The sequence below is a fragment of the Siniperca chuatsi genome, linkage group LG17, assembly GCF_020085105.1.
Source record: "Siniperca chuatsi isolate FFG_IHB_CAS linkage group LG17, ASM2008510v1, whole genome shotgun sequence".
NCBI lineage: Eukaryota > Metazoa > Chordata > Actinopteri > Centrarchiformes > Sinipercidae > Siniperca > Siniperca chuatsi.
In genome coordinates, this window is record NC_058058.1 from 6,099,787 (window position 1) to 6,119,356 (window position 19,570).

The 19,570-nt window shown below is 42.0% G+C and overlaps 1 protein-coding gene across 28 annotated transcripts in view; it reads right to left on the minus strand.

The window, feature by feature from the left end:
* Window positions 1-130: 130 nt before the first annotated feature.
* Window positions 131-19,570, minus strand: part of macf1a (microtubule actin crosslinking factor 1a) — a 240,425-nt gene continuing 220,985 nt past the window's right edge. For 13 of the 28 annotated variants that reach the window (XM_044171868.1, XM_044171870.1, XM_044171871.1 and 10 more), the window contains 23 exons: window positions 19,001-19,129; window positions 18,242-18,424; window positions 17,808-17,963; window positions 17,384-17,590; window positions 16,847-16,966; window positions 16,539-16,708; window positions 16,256-16,415; window positions 15,963-16,157; window positions 15,548-15,820; window positions 15,081-15,269; window positions 14,803-14,914; window positions 14,479-14,645; window positions 14,064-14,226; window positions 13,796-13,950; window positions 13,504-13,578; window positions 11,670-11,687; window positions 10,650-10,767; window positions 9,144-9,206; window positions 8,498-8,530; window positions 5,313-5,530; window positions 3,924-4,046; window positions 2,972-3,080; window positions 131-2,439 (listed from right to left, as the gene is read on the minus strand). In XM_044171868.1, the coding sequence (XP_044027803.1) occupies window positions 2,198-2,439; window positions 2,972-3,080; window positions 3,924-4,046; window positions 5,313-5,530; window positions 8,498-8,530; window positions 9,144-9,206; window positions 10,650-10,767; window positions 11,670-11,687; window positions 13,504-13,578; window positions 13,796-13,950; window positions 14,064-14,226; window positions 14,479-14,645; window positions 14,803-14,914; window positions 15,081-15,269; window positions 15,548-15,820; window positions 15,963-16,157; window positions 16,256-16,415; window positions 16,539-16,708; window positions 16,847-16,966; window positions 17,384-17,590; window positions 17,808-17,963; window positions 18,242-18,424; window positions 19,001-19,129 (3,378 nt within the window). In that variant the 3' untranslated portion in view covers window positions 131-2,197. The remainder of the gene's footprint in view (window positions 2,440-2,971; window positions 3,081-3,923; window positions 4,047-5,312; window positions 5,531-8,497; window positions 8,531-9,143; window positions 9,207-10,649; window positions 10,768-11,669; window positions 11,688-13,503; window positions 13,579-13,795; window positions 13,951-14,063; window positions 14,227-14,478; window positions 14,646-14,802; window positions 14,915-15,080; window positions 15,270-15,547; window positions 15,821-15,962; window positions 16,158-16,255; window positions 16,416-16,538; window positions 16,709-16,846; window positions 16,967-17,383; window positions 17,591-17,807; window positions 17,964-18,241; window positions 18,425-19,000; window positions 19,130-19,570) is intronic. The other 15 variants (XM_044171882.1, XM_044171877.1, XM_044171859.1 and 12 more) reach the window with 7 other exon arrangements.

Consider the following 19,570-nt stretch of genomic DNA (forward strand, 5'->3'; position numbering starts at 1 on the left):
ATTACCAAAATAGTTGCCCATTAAGTTTCTGTCAATTGACTAATAGATTAACTGACTAATCATTTCAGCTCTACCAAGTTTACACACAGCACAAATCCATAAATAAAGCAAACAAATCAAAGACAAGAGATAGTTTTACTGCAAGCATATTTTTTTAATACAAAAACAGAACAAAAAAATTGTTTATAATTTTAGTTTTTTGTTTTACTTTTACACAATTGACTCCTAGTAACATCGCTCCCTCCCTCCATGTTCTCATTATCACACTGAGAGTAGCACAGCATCAAAAGGTGGTGGACTCGTCTCCTGCGCACCGAATCCCCTCAGAGAGACAATAAATAAATAAAAATCACCTTAAGATGTCTTCTTTCTTAATGTAATTTCATTAGTTTTTCCATAAACTTCATCTCTTACACTGAGATAACACAGAGACAACTCGGCCCCATCAACGACAGGACATTTGAAAAAAAGCCTAGAAGAAGAGACGCTGGGGAGGGACACGAGGGAGGAAACCCGCTCTCATTGGTCCACTCTGCCCAGGTCTCATGTCATTCATATTTGTAGTTCTCTCTACACATGAAGGGCAAACCCCTTTGGTCATGGTCTGGGAATTGTAGTCATTAGCAAAGAGAAAAATTAACAAACAAGGCTGCCACTAGAATCAGTGACCTAGTGAATAATGTAATGTTACAATGAAGTAGAAACACACTTTACACACAAATAATGTCAAAGAGCGGAGCGGACATTTCCTTGGTACAAAAATCACAATTTCTTTAACCATAATACTAAATCACTCTCCGAGAATGGTGATATGACATGAAACTGAAAAATAAATAGATTTTTCTTTCAAGCTAGATAACAAAAGTACAACTGGATTATAAATTAACCAGAAAACAACGGGAAGAAAAACAAAATGACATTCGCAAATTAAAATTTTTGCATACAGTGACTCAAGTCAGTGACCTCATATCATTTCCTGTAACAATGACACACATGATACACACCACCTTGTGTGTGTGAGAGTGTGCGTGCTGCTGGGTTGCTAAGGGCAACACAGTGTAGACATTAAGGTGGAACTGCAGAGGAAGAGACAATTAGTGCATGCTGGTTGTCGAACTCTGCAAACACGGTCATTAACATCGGGTTAGGTTACACATGTCGTATATTGTCAGTAATGTGCTGTTAGTTGAGTGTGTCACCATAAAAATAGTCCTTTCTATTGCCAGTTTGTGATTTTTGTGTGTTGGATTGTTACGTCGGCATGTGACAAAACCACACCGCCCTTTGCTGAAATGCACACACAAGGCTGATCTTAACGTTCCAGCGGTCGGGAGGAGTCTGCTCTGCGGTGTTTGAGTGTGTGAGTGTTTGCCCTCAGCTGCAGCAGCACCGTCACCACCACCGATCCTCTGAGTCCGAGGTTAGCCGGTGTGTGTGTCGGACAGCGTTTCCCGCCTCCTGAACTGCTGTCTGCTTCTGCAGATCTGCTGAGGTGACTCTTTTTCTCGCCAACCAGTCAGGAGGAAGCGACATGGCAGTCGTTTCATATTTTCTTTTTTAACTCATCGTTGAGGCATCTGGCCCACAAGCCAAAATAATAACCCACAATTCTTTCTTTTTGTTTCCTGAATGTCATTTGAGCTTCTTTTTTGTTTTTGTAGCCGTGGTGGTGGTGTGTCCCACTCCCTACCCCGCCTCTGTGTTAAAATGTGTGTATTTGTGTGTCAGTGTGGTATAAAGCAGTTTAAAGACTCTCTGTTGCTCTGTCTGATCGGGACAGAAGAGTGTAACACAAAGTAAGGCAGCATTATGTCAAGTCCGTTGGTATTCGGTTCCACGCTGGTGGGGTACTTGTTGAAAGACGAAGCAGGAGACTGGAAGGCAAAATGGGGTCGCTTCTTAAAGGGGAAAAGTCGGTTTCGACCCCACAGACTCTGGCCTGGGACTGCCAGACCAGAACTCTTCTCCTCTTGTTTTCAGTCCATTTATGAGACTGGGGAAAGAGTGAGAAGGAGATTCACTCATCCTATCCATCTCCTTCTTTCCCCTGGAAAATGTCAGTCAGTGCACAAATTCTACACAAGCCCTACGGATGGACTTCAGATTGAAGAGTTGGTACACCCAAAATGGCCGTTGATAGCAGTCCACCCTCTGTGAAACGGAGGTGTAACGGTTCTGCTCCAGTTTCTCTGTGGTGTTATTTTCTCGCAGACCCCGGGGTCTTTGGGCTGGGGGCCTTTTTGGAGATGGTGGGAATCTTGGAGGGTTTGGCCCCGGGTCGTCGTGGGGTGTCCGAGGCGTCAGAGCAGACAGAGCGAGCGTCCTGTAGCTCTGATGCGTCTGAGGCATCACTGCCGCGCCGACTGCTGGCTCTGCTGCCCGTCCGGCTGCCGGCTCGGCTGGTTGGACCGCTGGCTGTGGATGCCCCTCGCTTCGGATCTGCCAGGAAGACGGAACGGCGAGAAGAGAAAAGAGTTTAAAAGTGCAAAATATATTTTGGTTTTGTCAAAAGCAGAGCCTTCGTTTCTAATGCATCACATTTAGGTTTAAAGTTTTTGTAACATATTTTTTAGCCACGCTAGCAGCAGGGGATTTATGGATGGTAAAGTTGGTCCAGACTGAAATATCTCACCATCAGATGATTTGTCATGAAATTTTGAACAGACATTCATGGTCCCCAGAGGATGAATCCTATTAATTTTGGTGAACCCCTGACTTTTTATCTAGCGTAACCAGAGAGCCAAAGTTGTCACATATACCAGATCTCAACATACTCGATAGATTGGCACAAAATGTTCTCGCGGCCATACGGTTCCCATTTATGGTTTTAAGTGAAATGTCTAGACAACTATTAGATGGATTGCCATGAAATTTGACTTAAGTAATAAGTTTGGCGATTCCTTTCCACTGACCTTCAATCATTCAATTAACATATAATGGTTCTACAGTACAAATGTGACCGTAGTCTCACCAGTTCGTGATGGTTTGCTGGAGTGTGTTGTTCCTCCGTTCTCTCCGGTCAGCGACCCTCGACTCGAGTGGAACGTCGGCCTCTTTAGTTTGGACCCCGACGCCGCCCCCTGCAGGAGCACAGAGGAGACATCAGCTGAGGATAACTGGACCGTGGAGGTGAACTCATGTTACTGATGTGCATCACATTAGATACACACCAGTAGTTTAAACACCACATGATCATATTACTCCTAAACAAACAGCACATCACATACACATGGACACAACAGACCTACAAACAAATATCTAACAACAAATGAAAACTATAGACAGAGAGACTTGTATCACACAACTTTCTACAAATTATGAGGTGGTGAAGGTTTGTGTTATATTAATTTGTTTTATAAAAACTACATAAAAGAATAAAGAGGGCTGCAACTAATGATTATTTTTATTATTGATTAATCTTCTGATTATCCTCTTGATTAATCATTAGTTGTATAAAATAGTGAAAACTGCATATTCAGTTCACTCTGACATAAGACAAAGACAAGCAGCAAATTAATTGAGAAGTGATAATTCTCTGTAGGTTCATCACTACGAGTGACCCCATTCACAATGTCATCTGATACATTGTTATTATAAAAATATCAATTATAATTATTTAAATGATTAATCGATTATATAATAAGATTATTGCCAATACATTTTCTGGCAACAACTCAAATAATTTCATCAACTATTTGATCTTTAAAATGTCATTTTTCAGGTTTTAGTTTGTTCACAACCCTTAGGACATGATGTAGTCTTTAATTCAAACATGAAAACCACTGAAACTGCAGTTTAAAAGTTTCACAGCAGCAAAAGTGTATGTGTGTGAGCACCCGGGAGTGTGCGTTAGTGCATTAGCGCGTTCAGTAGGGTGGGATCGGGTGGGACAGGGAGGTGGGTGGGTGGGGTGAGTGTGTTACCTCGTGCCCAGGAGTGGGGTGGCTGTGACCGAGATCTGGGCAGCAGTGGCACTTGGTTGGCGTTGGAGTTTTACTGTGTGCCAGCCAGGGCTTGGCATAGTCACGCGAGTGAGTATGGGAGGACTGAAGGGAGGAAGGGAAGGAGGCAAGGAAGGAAAGAAGGAAGGAAGGAAGGGTGGAGGAGAAGGAGAGCAAAGCAGCAAAAGACAGAAGCAAATGAAGGAGGGAGGGAGTTATGGAGGGAAGGGAAGGAGCGGTTGGATAGCGAGGAAGTTCAGCGCAGTGTATTTTTGTGTAAGAGCAGATGATTAAATTGTTTTTTTGTTTTGTTTTTTTTACAGAGAACCCAACAATGCAGGAAGGACATTTTTGAAGCCAGGTTAGCGGGGTTTCAATGACAGGAACGAAGGGAAAAGGCAAAAAGATGAAAGACAAAACAAAGAACAAAAAATAAAATTTCACAGTTAAGGATGTGGTGATTTGAACAACAACAGGAGGATGACAACAACTGAACAATGTGTAACATAAACCCATACACACACACAAAGTCACCAGTGTGCATTCATTCAGTCAGTCTCTCTCACACACACACACAAACTTAACACTAATAGTAATGCTTTCACACAGTAATCAGATGACAAACAGTGCTGACAAATGAAAAACATCACTAACATCAGACAACGACAACAATACTAATGACTACGCGTAGTCTGGTTGACCGATAACAATGGGCTATGAGTGTTTGTCCTGACAATGATGATGTTTCTTTTTGACATCAAACTTCACGCAGCTCCGTCTGTATACATATGCAGTAGGACTCCCAAAGACCTCTAAACAGACTCTGATGTGTGAAATCGGTGGAGTTCCTTTTTAATGCGACTGAATGATGAATTTGATAAACTGATGGAAGATAGTTCGAACGATCTTTAATTTTTTCTGTTGTGTTTATTTAATCTGCACAATCGTGTTTTGTCTCAGTATTAAATAATGCTGTGTAAAGTGTTCGGTTTCATTTTCTTTGATTTTGTTGGATTTGTCTTTAACTATGTTGTCTTCTTTGTTTTATCTCAGTGTGAACACAAGGTAATCCAAATTTGAGATTGTTCTTTTAAATCATAGCTGGTATAAAATTCAAGACGAATTTCAAACCAAAGTTATTTATCCTTTATCCTATTAAATATAGTGACGGTTTGTTTTGTTGTGTTGCTATGATTCTTCCTGTTCTGTCATTAATGTAATGTAATGAGTGGACATGAATGATGAAACTGAAATAAACCTAAAATAACTGGATTTTAGAAATATCACTCCGTTTTAGGTCACTAAAATGAATCTTGTCTCAACTCTAAAACCTGTTGAAATCAGACTTAAAATACTGACGTCAGCTCTTACCCTGGATGATGCGGAGGCTGTTGGTGTGGCGGGGGTGGAGGGAGCAGAGGGGAGGGAAGCGCCGCTGTGGGAGGCCGAGGAGGAGGAGCGGGTGGGCGAGGCGTTGCGGGAGCCCGGTTTGGAGCGTCGACCCCGGGAGCGGAAGGCAGCCAGACCCTGAGACGCTCCTTCAGGAAGGATGAACTTCTCCCTCAACTCCAGGTTGGTTCGACCACGAGCTGAAGAGAAACAGAGAGAGAAAAGATAAAGCAGTTGGTTTGTTTGTGTCGGCTCACAGCTTTCCTCCAGCAGGGGGCGGCAGGGGCAACGAGCAGAGTGAGGGAGAGAGTCAGTGCTTCCTTGGCTGCAGACATCAGAGTCCGTGCATGTTTCATTTGAGAGTGCACGTGAGCAGAGCGGGTGTTTGGAGGGGTGGGGTTTAGGGGTTCAGGAAGTCGTGAGTGCACTTTAGTCAAGTTTTTTTTTAAGGGAGAGGTGAGTGAGCGTGTTTGGTTTGAGTGCAAAAGTTGGAATAAATTAATCAATTCGATACGCAACGAAAGTCAGCAGGTCGTCCATATTTCTGGACACGTTTTGGAGACACACTGTCATCGCTGCAGACAAATTCATCAACCAAGACCACAGCTCACTGTTCTCATTTCACATATTTCCTTGTTCACGGCCAGAGAAAACACTTTCTGCACTAGAGAGATTATTTTCTCAACAAGAGAGAGATAAAAGGCTGTTAACAGAGTGCTGATTATATCTTTAAAGGAATAATTCAACATTTTGGGAAATACACTTATTCGTTTTCCAGCTGAGAATCTAAGCTCACTAACAGGTAGTAACTGCGACTGGCCAAGAAATAGCCCAGCACATAACCCCTCGTAAAACCACAACTGGTCACTTTTTCACTTTGGTTGTTGCAAATTAAACAAACAAGATATAATGTGTTAATTAGTGAGCTTTAGAGGTGCTGACAGAGCCACGCTAGCTGGTTACCTCTGATTCTTGTCTTGTGCTAAGCTAAGCTCTTCGTGTAGAACGGACAGACATGAGATTGATATCTAGAGATATATATCTTCTCATCTAATTCTCGGCAAAAGAAATCAAACAGAGAGTGAAATTGGAACTTCCGGGTTCAAACCTCATTCAAACTCTTATTGACATTTGTAACAACGCTAATAACTAAATATCTAGCTTTGGAGTCTTTCTCAACAGTTTGTTGTGTGGCTCACTTCATATGTTTAGATAAGGATGGTAGTATAATTATTATTATTATTTTTTTAAATAAGAATCTAATATTGTTTATTCAATATTTCTGTTTTTTAGCTGCCTTTTCACCATTCCTAGACTTGGTCGAGTCCAGGGTTCATGGCTAGCTCAGACACGTCTGTAACAGCAGGACAGAGGAGAGAGCGCTGTGAACGTTTTTAGACAGCATTAATTACAACTAAAAAAGAGTAAGCACTACATTGGTACATTATCATGGGAGCTGTAGTTTTTTTCTGTGCTCATTAAGGAATCGTTGTTTACTTTGTTAAAATTATGAAGGTTTTAATTTCTGCCATCATGGATGCCAGTTTGTCTTAGAGTATGGAAAGTACACCTCAGGAACATGCGTCATTTTCACGCTTCAAGACCGATGAAAGAAATTCTGAATGAGAGATTGCATTGAGTTACAGAAGCTCGTGGAACATAGGTTAGCCCAGATGGGACGTCATGACTTCGGCTCTCTGTAAGCGTATTTCTCAAAATGTCAAACTATTCCTTTAGGCAATGGCAAGTGTCTCCAGTTTTGTGAAAAATGCCACACACAGTGACGCACACACTTTCATTGCGTATTTGCTTAAAAACATCTGAGGGTTGGTGGAAGCAAAAGCACAGCCTCTCTTCTCTTGTTCTTCCAGTTGAATTCATTTTCACTTTGTGCTGCGAAGGAGCATCTTGGCTCTGCTGTGTATACACAATAAGTGTATAAATATATGTGGAGGTCATGCCTGGTTTATGCTTAGCGGGAGAGAGCCCAGAGATTCAGGGTTTCTCCCTTCTTCAAAAGACACTCAGCAGCATTCTCGGACAGAAAGTAGTGCAGCAGCCCCAGCAGACAACAACAAGCCTGGAGAAGCCAGCCACAAAGAGAGAGAGAGAGAGAGAGAGAGAGAGAGAGAGAGAGAGAGAGAGAGAGAGAGACTGAGTATAACAGAAAGTTTGAAAAAGGAACAAAAAAATACACAAAAGTACCAGAGAAGAGAGACAGGACAGACAGATTGAGAGAGGAAGAGAAACAAACTGAAAGAAGTGAAAAACAGAGTAAAAAAGAGTCAAAAAAGAAGAGAAAGAGGGAGGAGAAGAGGGCTACAGCTAGCTGTAGCAGCAGTGCAACTCCTAGCCTCACGGCCATCGTCCCTAGCAACTGAACAGCAAGGCCAGTCAATTAAACGGGTGCACCCTGCAATTACATCCCCCCTCAACGCTAGCCAGCCAGGTGCACCCTGTAATTGTGTCTCCCACCAACCAGCCATCACATTTAAAGGAGCCGTGTTGGAAGCCAGCGTTATTAGAAACCCAGGCTGGCCACGCCCAGGTCTTAGACACTCACCCCTCTTTACACTTAAGTTACACAGATTTGGTGAAGCATGTATAAGAATTTTTACTTTTTTTAAATTTGGGCTTAAACTAGAAAACTAACTAAAAAAAGAAGATGCATATGTAAGCAGTGTTCATTGTAACATGAAAACACGACAATATTTTAGTTAGTTCTAAAGTCACGTTATGTCTTCTTTTTCTTCGGAGCATCTCCACCCTTTCTTTTATTAGCTCGCCTTGTAAAATTCGCCCATCTTGAATTCATAATAAAAAAACTAAAAAAACTTAAAATCTAATAAAATAAAATAACAAGACCAGGGGTTGGCCAAATCCTGCTTCGTTGTGAGTGAGGAAAGCATGACGCAAACATGTGGCACACACACAAGACTGACATCAATGCCTAAACACACAAACCTGACCACAGTTAGAAACGGTACACACACACACGCACACACACGCACACGCACAGACACACGCAGACACACACGCACACATATATAGACACACAGAGGACAGCTGAGGTTAAAGATGGAGACTGACAGCTGGATGGACGGACGGATGGATGGAGAGTGAAAGAGATGGAGTGACAGTGGAGCAGAGAGAGGAAGTGTAGATACCTCGGGAGCAGAAATAGCCAGGAGTGACTGTCACTAAGAGACACAAGAGACAATGTGAAATAACAGCATGTTCGTGGTGGAATGAAAAAAGTCTCACACACATCACTTCATGGACTCGAACTAAACACACTCATGCACACACACAGGCACTGTTTTTGGAGTTAAATGAATCCGTCAAACATTACTCCTTCAATGCCATAATCATCGACACACTCACTCAGACCATAAACACACACACACACAGCTGACCAATGGGGGTCCGGACGAGTGTCAGTGACCCCTGAAAAGTGTTTAAAAAAACAGGTCAGGATATCAGAGCTTGTGTGAGTGGCAGCAGCCGGGGTGGGGGAGTTCATGAGAGAGGAAGAGCAGAACAGTGGGGAGACATAACGTTAGTCAGGTGATCACAGTCAGCAAGGCACAGCAACAAGGCCAAACCAACAAACCAAAGAAGAAGAAAAGAAGAAGATAATGGGAGAGAACAAGAAAACAAACAACAACACAGAGGAAGAAGTGAAAAGAGAAGAAATCTGGAAGAGAGAGTCCAGGAGAGATAGAAAAAGAAAGTTACCAAAACAGACGGGGCGGAGAAAAGACAGGCAGTTAGGAGAGAGTGAAAGCGTAAGAGATAGAGGAGAAGTCCAACCTATACGAGATGAGATGGAGCTACTGGAATCGGACCGGAGAATCTTAAGTCCTGGATGTTGCACTGGGGAAAGAGAAAAAGGGAGGGAGGGAGAAAGAGAGGGGGAAGAAGAGGGAGAGAACTGAGGACCATGCACCATGCAATACTACCGTTTTATTTAAAAGAGAATAAAATAAATAAAAAAATAGGACAGGACACAGACCAAGGAGAGAGAGAGACTCGGCCGTGCATATACAGAAATAAACATGTGACAAGATAAGATGATGAACTCCTTGAGGACTGACAGAGGACGGGCTCGGAGGGAACAGAGAGATTTTAGGAATAAGAGATGGAGACGGCACTGGAAAGAAACACTGGAGAGAGAAGTGAGACGAGGCAGCATTTCACTGCATCACCTGCTGACAGACAACTTGACAAACTTGAGTCAGTTTCGTTGTTTTCATTCACTTTACTCCTTCGATCTGTATGTTGTCACTAACTTGGTGGTGTAAGTATGTCAAGGAGGCACCTTTGGAGGTGTGTTTGCTTTCGTAAAGAGTGGTGTGAGAGTGTGTTTGTGTTACTGTTAGAGCCTGACCGATATTATCTGATGTCTGACCGATATCCGCCTTCCAAGATGGCGCCCCATACATTCCAATTAAAATTGCCCATAGAGCCTGACGCGGGAAGTCAGTGACTCCCTGCACATGTGAATGTGCTTGAATATGTTACTAATGTTTTGGTTTTAAAATGTAATAATACAGTAATTTCTGAGTGTTCATGTATGGAAAAACAAGACTTTCTGGGCCAATCCAACTGTGGCTACTACACCAAAATCGCCCTACAGCCCAGCGTTGATACCGGGGGTTTGATATTGGCCAATTCTAGCTTATCGCAGATATCAGTATTGGTGTTTATGATGGCTGATAAGTGACGTGAAATTGCAGTGCAAAAATGTCAAAGATAAGGATAACAAGGGAACTAGTAAATTAAGGAGAAATTAATAAAGATGATTTAGTCATTGGTGACGGGTTATTTTAATAGTCACACCACGCACTACTTAATATTTATTATTGTTCTGTATAGTTTTATAGGCTGCATTTTTATACATATGATATTACACATTTGATACTTATTTTAGTTTCTCTTTAATTCAGTATGTTGCGGTTTATAGTCTAATTTAATTTCTATTGAAGTTTACTGTTTAAAAAGTACTGTTAAGATTGATGTCAGTGTTTTTGTTTTTTTTTTAAGACAATTTTTGGAACATTTTTGCCTTTTATTAAAAATTTGACAGTACAGCTGAAGAGCTGTTAAAAAAAAAATCGGTCAGGCTCTAGTAAATGCATGTGAGTGAAAGAAATGGAGACAGAGGAGGAGAAAGAAGGTATGATTATATGTGTGTGTTCTGTACTTGTGTGTTTGATAGAGAGATGACTCAAGGCTGTGTGTGCGTGTGTGTGTTGGTGTGAGAGAGAGAGAGAGAGAGAGAGAGAGAGAGAGAGAGAGAGAGTAAACATCACTCACCTCTGCATGGATCATTTTTGACCAGGAACTCGTCCAGAGCCATCCAACCACCTCCGACTCTCACCATCACCGTGCTGCGCAAAATCCTCACCAGACGCAGCTGCTGAGAGTCGCCGAACTGAGGAGATAAAAAAAATAAAGGAGAAAGGGACAAAGAGAAATAAGGAGAAAAGAGGGCAAGAGATAAGTCAACAGAGTAGAAAACAGAAGAAAGGAGAACGAGGGAAAAGATGAAATGAGTAGAAAAAGTAGAATGGGCAGATGGAACGGAAGGAAAAGTGAGAAAAAAGGTGAGAAGAAGAATTGACAAAGAGAGAGAAGAGAGTGAGAGAATCAGAAAAAGAAGGAGACAAAGTCAGTGAGTAAAATAATAGTTGATATATTGATTGATGAATTTTAAATGATTCACAGCATCACAGCGCAGCCCAAGAACCAAATCTGAACAGGTGATCTGTTCTACTCCATGCAACGCCAGAAAAACCATGCACTGACAGAAATAAAGAGTCAATCTGCTGATTCCCAGCCACCCAAATCTAAGCGTTATCATTTACAGTAGAAATCACTGGTATCTCTATATTCAGTCAAGTTCTCAGAAATTGTTCAAACCGCCCAGCAAAGCGATACCAGCAAAGAAGAGATTTTCTGGATCTCTCTCCAAGCAGCTTGATTTGCTTCCCAGCTTCAGTCCAAAGCACACTATATATCACCTAACCACTAATTACCACTTCAGCCATGTCACTGTCGCCTGCTTCACATTGTGCAATTTGTCACTCTCAACACCAAACAAATCACAGCAGGAACATAACTGGAGGCTGAAACCTGCTTACACGTTGCAAAGCCACAATGGAGTGCTTCTTCTTTCTTTCTTTTCTTCAATCATTATTTAATATGGAATTATAGCAACAAAAAAACAAGTTTTTGTAAGTGTGGGAAATGAAAACAGAAAGGACAGCACTCCATTGGTGGGGAATCAGGAAGCAGATTTCACACATCCAATCACAGCAGCGGAAGTCACTTTACCTGGTTTCCGAGGAAGAACTATAATAAATCCAGTAGACACGGAGCACAGGAACACAAGGAGAAAGAAACAGAGCAAGAGTGAAACAACATGTACTGATGACGGAGGTTTGTAATGTATGAATGGATACCATTTATTTGTGTACAAGATCTTCTAAAAACTGCTAAATTTCATTGTGTATTTTTGTTATTTGAGCTAAGAATTAGTTGTGTAAGCAAAAAGATGCAGTGGACATGAATGCCTGTGGATGTTATGACAGAGCTGTAAAAATGCTTTTTAAGACTACCAGCTGATGACAGTAAGATGGAGGTAAAGACAGTGATAGTAAAGAAAAGTGAAGCCAGACACAAACATGACCAAAAGCACAACACAAGACAGACAACCAATGTGACAAAAAACAAACTGGTGCACTATTAGTATCCTCAGTGTCCTACAGTCAACACTGGATATCATTACCCAGTGGATAATGATGGAGTGGACACACATACTGTAGCGGTGGTAGTGATGGGCGATCCAGTAAGTGCTGTGGAAAACTGTCAAAACTGGATTTATTGCTGCTGTAAAATGCTGCATATATACACACAGACTGCTGGGGGATCCATTAAAATCACTGTAGCTCCTGAAGGTTTTAAACGACTTTCAGAATCCTATAAAATAAAAGGCCTGAACCCTCTTTTTTTGGCCAACAAGGTCTTAACATCATTTTTGTAGGCTTAAACATACAGTATGTCTACCATATTGTGTCTTAAATTTAGTCTCTTCATAATCAGGCAAAGGACGCAAAAGTAGTTAGATTATTCGACAGTAGTGAAGAAAACATGAACAAGTTGCTAAATATGAGCATCGTTCCCGACTCCAAATTACCTCTGTGTCTGGTTTATTTGGTATTACAGGTTTCTTTCACAGTTAAGTTTGAATAAAACTTCTAACCTGCTTTGTTTGAACACCACCTGATAGCAGTGCTAGTTAATCAGCTAGAGCTCTACCTCTTTCATACCCAGCAGCCCAGTGTGTGTCTATGCGGTCATGTTTACATGGTTTTATTAATGTTTATTATTGGTGATGACAAAGAAGGCTCAGCTTACAATCCTGGAGGACTGTGAGATGTTATTAACACGTTATATCAATGTTATCATGACATGTAATGATATGTTATGATACAGACAATTAGTTGCTTAAAAATACACCATGAGATCATGATGTGAGATGGACACACAAGAGAAATGCTGTGAAGTTATGTTAAGAAGTTAATTGGTGCCTGCTGGACAAGTGAAGAGACAGCCAGTTAAAAATAAACTGTCCATAAATCAGAACTGGGTCAAACAGTGTTTGCAAAATAACTCCTAGGAATTTAATTTTTTTTCCCTGTCCAATATGACAGTGTTTATTCTTGGAAAGTATTTGGTTTGCATAGCTTCACACTGACTAATTACAAGTAAAGCAGAACTATTGACTAAATAGTAACTTGTTTATTTGATATAGTATTGATAAGGAATTCAATTTTAGCAACAAGGAGCTGTCAGAACAAATCTGACTCTAGACTTTAATGTCATGTACTGCAGGTACGGTTGACTTAAGTGTCAATCACAGCAAACTACCTTAAATTGACCTGTTGCATTTGACATTACTTGTCTGCTAATCTAAGCATGAAGAAAAAAATTGCCAATGATTATTTGCAAATCCCCTTTGACCCAGGTCTGTTAACAATTAGAAATCAATTAATGCAATGAACATTGACATTTCCTCTTTTACAGTATCCTTACAGTATACATTACAGTTTGTAAGTTATTCTATATAGTCTGTGTTGAAGTGAACCAAAGAGTGAGCTGAACTTACCCGATATTTGTTCTCTCCTATCTGCTCCACTTGGAACCTCTTGGCACATTTACACTGGGCCACCTGCCGAGTCACCTGCACAACAACGAACAACATGTTAATGGATGCATTCAGACTGCTAACATGCACATTACTGCTCATTACTGGGCCTGTCCAATAGCCAGCTGGTTCACCTGTGGCTGGTAGCTCATTGTATGAATACTCATCGCACCATACACATCTTCATAACTTCATATTTGCTTCTTTGTAAGCGCAATTTACTTCCATGTATTTTTCTTTTGATTTTTCGTACCTCATCCTCTATCTTATCAGCGTCAGTGGTGGGTCTGTAGGCGTCCTTGTTGGGGTGCAGAGCAGCAACAAACTCGTAGTAGTCGATGTAACCGTCTCCGTCTCTGTCAAAAATGTCTGCCACTGCTGTCATCTCCAGCTTGCTGGTGGGAAACTCTGCACAGATGGATAAGAGGAATTCGTGTATCATTTAATGTCTTTATAACTGTCAAAAAAATTCATCCCCCAAACCAAATACCCATCCAAACACGTCGTCACCCATAACCTACTTGATGCCAGGATGCCATCGATAAACTCCTGCCGTGTGATCTTTCCATCTTGGTCCTTGTCGATGCGTCTGAAGAAGTCCATGACGCGAGACTTCTTGTGGTTCATCCAGCGCATGTACTTTTTCCTCCACACATCAAAGTCAAAGTTGGCAAACTCTTTGAGCTGAAAAAGGAATCATGCATACAGTGCTGTGATACTGTTCATGTCACAGTCATGTAAAACTGAAAAGAATATGTATAGTGACAGAAAGAATGTGAGTCTGAATGTTTAAGTAATGTCAAGTTGTTGCTAGTTATCTTCAGAGAGTCAGAGCGTCCATTGACTAGGAAACTGTCTATATTGGGACTGAACTTTTGTTATATTGGTACATATCTAAATGTAGGCCTAATCATGTTGAGTTGACAAGGAAGATACCTCCTCCAGTCTGTCCAGACCATCGTTGAGTTTGCGCTGGCGGTCAAGAGCCAGCAGCCAAACTTGCTGCCATCTGGCACAGAGCTGGTTGAGTCGTGGGTTTCCTCCAGAGACCTGCATGGCTGCCTGCTGCTGCTGCTGCTGCTGTTGCTGCTGCTGGTGTTTGCCTGTAGAGGAAACAGAAAGTTAATAAATCCTCTTTGTCACTTCTGATAAACTTCCTGTAAATATAATGGCTCAAGTAAAACACATGCATTCATGCTATCGTCAAAGGGAGGGAGATGATAATATTTGTGTATCAAAATGTAAATACAGGTGACTTACGAGCACCTCTCCTCTCAGCCAGGCTGCTGGGAGGCTCAGCTGGTTTTCTTTTGTAGGTCTTTGTCACTTTGTCAACATCTGGCTGTTTCCTCGTCATCTCCTCCATAAACATCTGAGAACAACAAACACGAGCAGTCCGTAAGCAAAGTTGGACAACACAACTGTTAATGGACAGTACAAATACAGCCAGGTTTAAGGGGGTTTAATTCCATCTATGGATGCATTAATGGACCCAAAACTATGTTTATTTGCCCACAAACATCTGATGAGTCACCCACCTGGTGTTCTGTGATGAGTGTTTTGAGTTGTGGGATGTCCTGAGGAAGCGGCTCTGTGTCTCTCTGGACCAAGGTGGTCTCAGCCCACTGTAGCCATGACAACAGCTCCTCCAGCAGGTTGGCGTTGTTGAGCACCTCGGTCAGAGCTGTCTCCAGCCGCTGCTCGTGCTGTTTGGCCCACGTCAACACCTGTAGAGCGAAGGTGTTGATTAATATACAAAGAAACTTCTATCTTGTTTTCATCTCATGCTATTTGTCATATATCCCTAGTTAAATAAAGGTTAACACAAGGTCAATAAATTTAGGTCCTCCCAAACCCTAAAGCTAAAATGGTGAAAAGCTTCAAAACAATATTTAACCTAGGATGTTAAATAATTATTTAAGCAAGCATCTAATTACTACATAACTATATCTGTCTATCTTCTAAAAAAAAAACAACATCAATTTTGACAGCTTTGATTCCTCACCTCCTCGAAGCGTGCCCTGATGATGGTGATCCAGTGTTTGATGGTGGTGATGGAGTCAGGGTGACAGACGGTCAGGATACCCTCTCCCATGCTAGCAGCCTTGTTGACATCCGTGCGCTTTTCCTCCACGGTGCCCATGAAGTCACGATGTGTGTGCAGCAGCGCCTGCAGAGTCTCTGCCTCTTCGGGAAGGACGCCGCGGAAACGAAGCGTCTGCTCCGCCTCAGAAAGCCACTCCAGAATCACCTGTACCGACGTACGAAACTCCTCCGCCTGATGGAGAAAAGGCAGTTGGAAAGAAGACAGGCAGACGTCTTTAATAATGCCCGGTGCATTATTTGATGACAAGTTTTGACGTTTAAGGAAAGAAAGGTTAAAATTAGCATTAAGTCCGCAGTGCAGTTTCTTCTCTGACCTGTTTGAGGGCCTGCTGGAGGCGGGTTTGCTTTGTGACTGACAAGGCACACACCGTATCCCAGCGGTTACTGAGCTCCTGAAGCTGAACTTTGACCCACGCCGTGTCATCGCGGCCGGTATCCATCAGCTCCCGAGCTGAGCGCTTTAGAGCCTGAATACTGCTGGTTCTCTTCCCCAGCTCTTTTTGGAAAGCCTGCAGGTTTAGACATTAGACAGTATATGAAGGACTGTCAGACTCTTCGGTGATTCAAAGGGTATTTGAAAAGGTATAGTTCTGTTTAGTGTACACACCTTATGTGAGTCCATGAGGTTGGACACCAGATCCAGATCTCCATGGACGGGCTGGTCTTCGGCCAGCTGGGGCTCTACCCGGTACAACCAGTCCACCAGGGCCTGGAGAGCCTCTGCAAACTGGCCTGAGAACAGCAGAGCCTCCTCCAGTTTGTGTTGTCTGGATGGAGGAGAGAAGACAAACAGCTGTTAATTATCATATGACATGTTCCAAATGAAAATTCACATCTGTAATGAACAGTTGGAAAAGCCAGTTTCATTGTCCATCCTTCATCCTCTTCACCTCTCTACGCTCTTGCCACAGACGGTGTCCCACTTGTCGCGGACCTCCCCCACCAGGTGGTCCAGTTTCTGGGTGTCTGCAGGCAGCTGAGCCTTGTCCCTCATGGCTTTCCCAGACCTCACTGTAGTGTCGTAAACTGGCTGCTTTGACCCCAACGCTTTCTGAAACTCCTGCACAGTCGGAATGGGGAAGGTAAAGAAAGATTTGGAGATGGGAACACAACAAAAGAGAAAATTAGAAATACTGACCTCATGGAATTTTCTATATACTTGCACAGAACAAGTGTGCATAATAATTGCATATGGTACCTTGTGTTTGGCCAGTTGCACTTTGATCTTGTCTGGCTCGTTGGAGATCTCCAGCTCTGAGTCCAGTCTTTTCTCGGCTTCTTCTAGCCAGTCTGTCAGCTTCCTCCAGGCCTCGTGGAACTGAAGAAAGAGAGTTACAGAGTTTCAGTATGATATTCTAATACATACATGCTCTCTAGCTGGAAGAAGTCAATATCGATAGCTTTTTCCTAAAAAACTAAATGTTTACAATCTGGATTTATGATCAGGTGCAAAAAGGTCTCTTAAATGTATTAACTTTAGCTGAGGCTATCACCAAGAATGACTTACAATGAGTTTAATTGCAGAAGCAGTATAACTTGTTATTTCCAAAACACAACTGCTATCAGCCAGTAGCTGAGACATTAAGGTCTAAAGCCACATTGCCCAAACAAACATTACATTTAATGTAAATCTCAACTAGTTTTCATGTTGTCAGTGTATTCACAGTGTGCACTTGGTCTTTATAGGACAACATCAGCATCTTATCACAAGCCTATCACCCTTCTATCAGTTCACCTGTTTGGCGCGTTTGCGGGCCTCATCGAGGTGTCGGCCGCGGTCCAGTGACCTCTGGACCAGCTTGTCCCAGCGGGCCTGGACGCTGAGTAGCAGGTTTTTGATGAGAACAACATCCTGCTTCAGGCTGGCAAAGCGAAGCTGAGAGCCGGCCTTCTCCAGAGCCAGGACCTGCTCTCTGTGGGTATTCACCTCATTCACAAATACCTGGACAAACACAGACAAGAGTGCAGAACGAGTTAGTGAAAAATGCAACAATGGCTAAGGCCATAGAGAAATTATCTCAATATTAATTGTAAGTAATGATAGCTAGTGTACCATTTTAAATTGATGTTAATAGTGAAATGGTCACAATAACCTGTTAAATATCCGAGTAAAACAGGCATCTTAACCATGTTTCTAGTAACTAGAGTATATTCAGTACCTTGTGCTCATCTATCTGGAAGAGGACAGTGTCCAGTAGGAGGCTTGGGGGTTGGGCCATGTTCAGGGTCTGTTCAGCCTGAGTCAGCCAGTTGATGGTGTCCTGCAGAGAGGTCTGGAAACCTGTTGCCAAGGAAACGGCCTCATCCAACTTGGCCTGGAAAGTTCAGAGTTTGAAGTTAACAACAAACCAACAAATCATCGAAAACTAACCACAGACCTCACCAACAACCAAGATAAATACAGAAAATGTAGAGGTATCTCAGCAACAGTGATGACAAGAACTACAAGGGATTAATTGAAAATAATCACTATTAGGACATATTAAGAATCATAGACAAAGATAATGTAAGTCAAGAACAGAACAGGACAGAATTAAGTAGGACAGAGCAATAAAACTAAATAATAAAAATTCTCCATGTGTCACAGTTTTACCTTGCGGTCGTCCATCTTAGTGTTGAGGCTGGCCCATTTGTTCTGCAGCATGGCCAGGTTCTGCTGGGTCTGGGTGGTACCGGGTCCTGCTTCCTCTCCTCCACGAGCCAGCAGCATGGACTCTCCTTGATCCAACAGGCGGTGGTACTGTTCTCCTCGCTGAGTCAGCTGGGCCTGAAGCTCCTGCAGACAGAGAAGACACAAATGTGAACTGACACTCTGGCTTAAATGTGAGCGTTGTTGTGCCACACTGGTTGGTTTGAACAATGGAAGCTATTAAAGTTTCATAATCACCATATATACCAAGAGTCTCTCTGTGTTAATAGACAAGCATGTGTAAGCTAATACTTTCTTGGTAAATATGTTTGTGTTTATAAAATCCCTTTATGACATTGCAAAAATACCTGCTGTATAGTAATGTATTTTAAATAAAAGGCTGTAATAACACTGAATTAGCTTTGTACAGTTGTTACCTTTACACAATATTTGTTTTTGATTTGTGATTGAAGCCTTCCACAAGTGCTTATAACAGAAGTAAACAAAGTTACACCTGTTTTATAACCTGTACATTACAACACTGGCTTTTTTTGTTTTATAAAAGAATGTTTGTTTACAATAAGTTCTCACAAAATGCCAAATGAAGCAGAAGTGCAGAGGAGACATAAATGGCGTAAAAGGTTTACATCTATAAATTCTACCATTGTACACTCTAAGGTGTATCTATGTGTATTGTATGTGTGTAATGTGATTCTCTGTTACCGTGTGTTGCTGTAGCTGCTCCCTGGCTGTTTCAGGCAGACCGCCCGTTGGCTTGGCGGCAGACAGCTGGCTCTCCGTCCTCCTCAGCCACTGGAGGAACTCCTCCAACTCGCCATGGAAACCTTCAGCCTACACGGAAGCAGGTGAGGGATGGGGAGAATTACCATTATAGCCGCTATTAATCTGATTTATTTTATTTTATTTACTACTACTGTTGCTGTACTGCTTTTAATCATGATACCACTGTATTGATAAAGCAATACTACCACCACTACTGCAACTATGGCTGCAGCTAGGGCCAGTACTTTTAAAGTATAATTTTCATAATAACAATATACCAACTGCAATTTCAAATCAATTCAATTTTATTTATATAGCGCCAATTCATAACATAAGTTATCTCATTACACTTTTCCTATAGAGCAGGTCTAGACCGTAATAACTGTACAACCATACAAACTACTGAAACTTCAAGGTTTTGACAAAACAATCTCACCAGAAGGTGCATTTAGTAGCTGTTCTAGCACTTTCGATTACATCACATGACTTTCCTCAGCAGATGGAATTGGC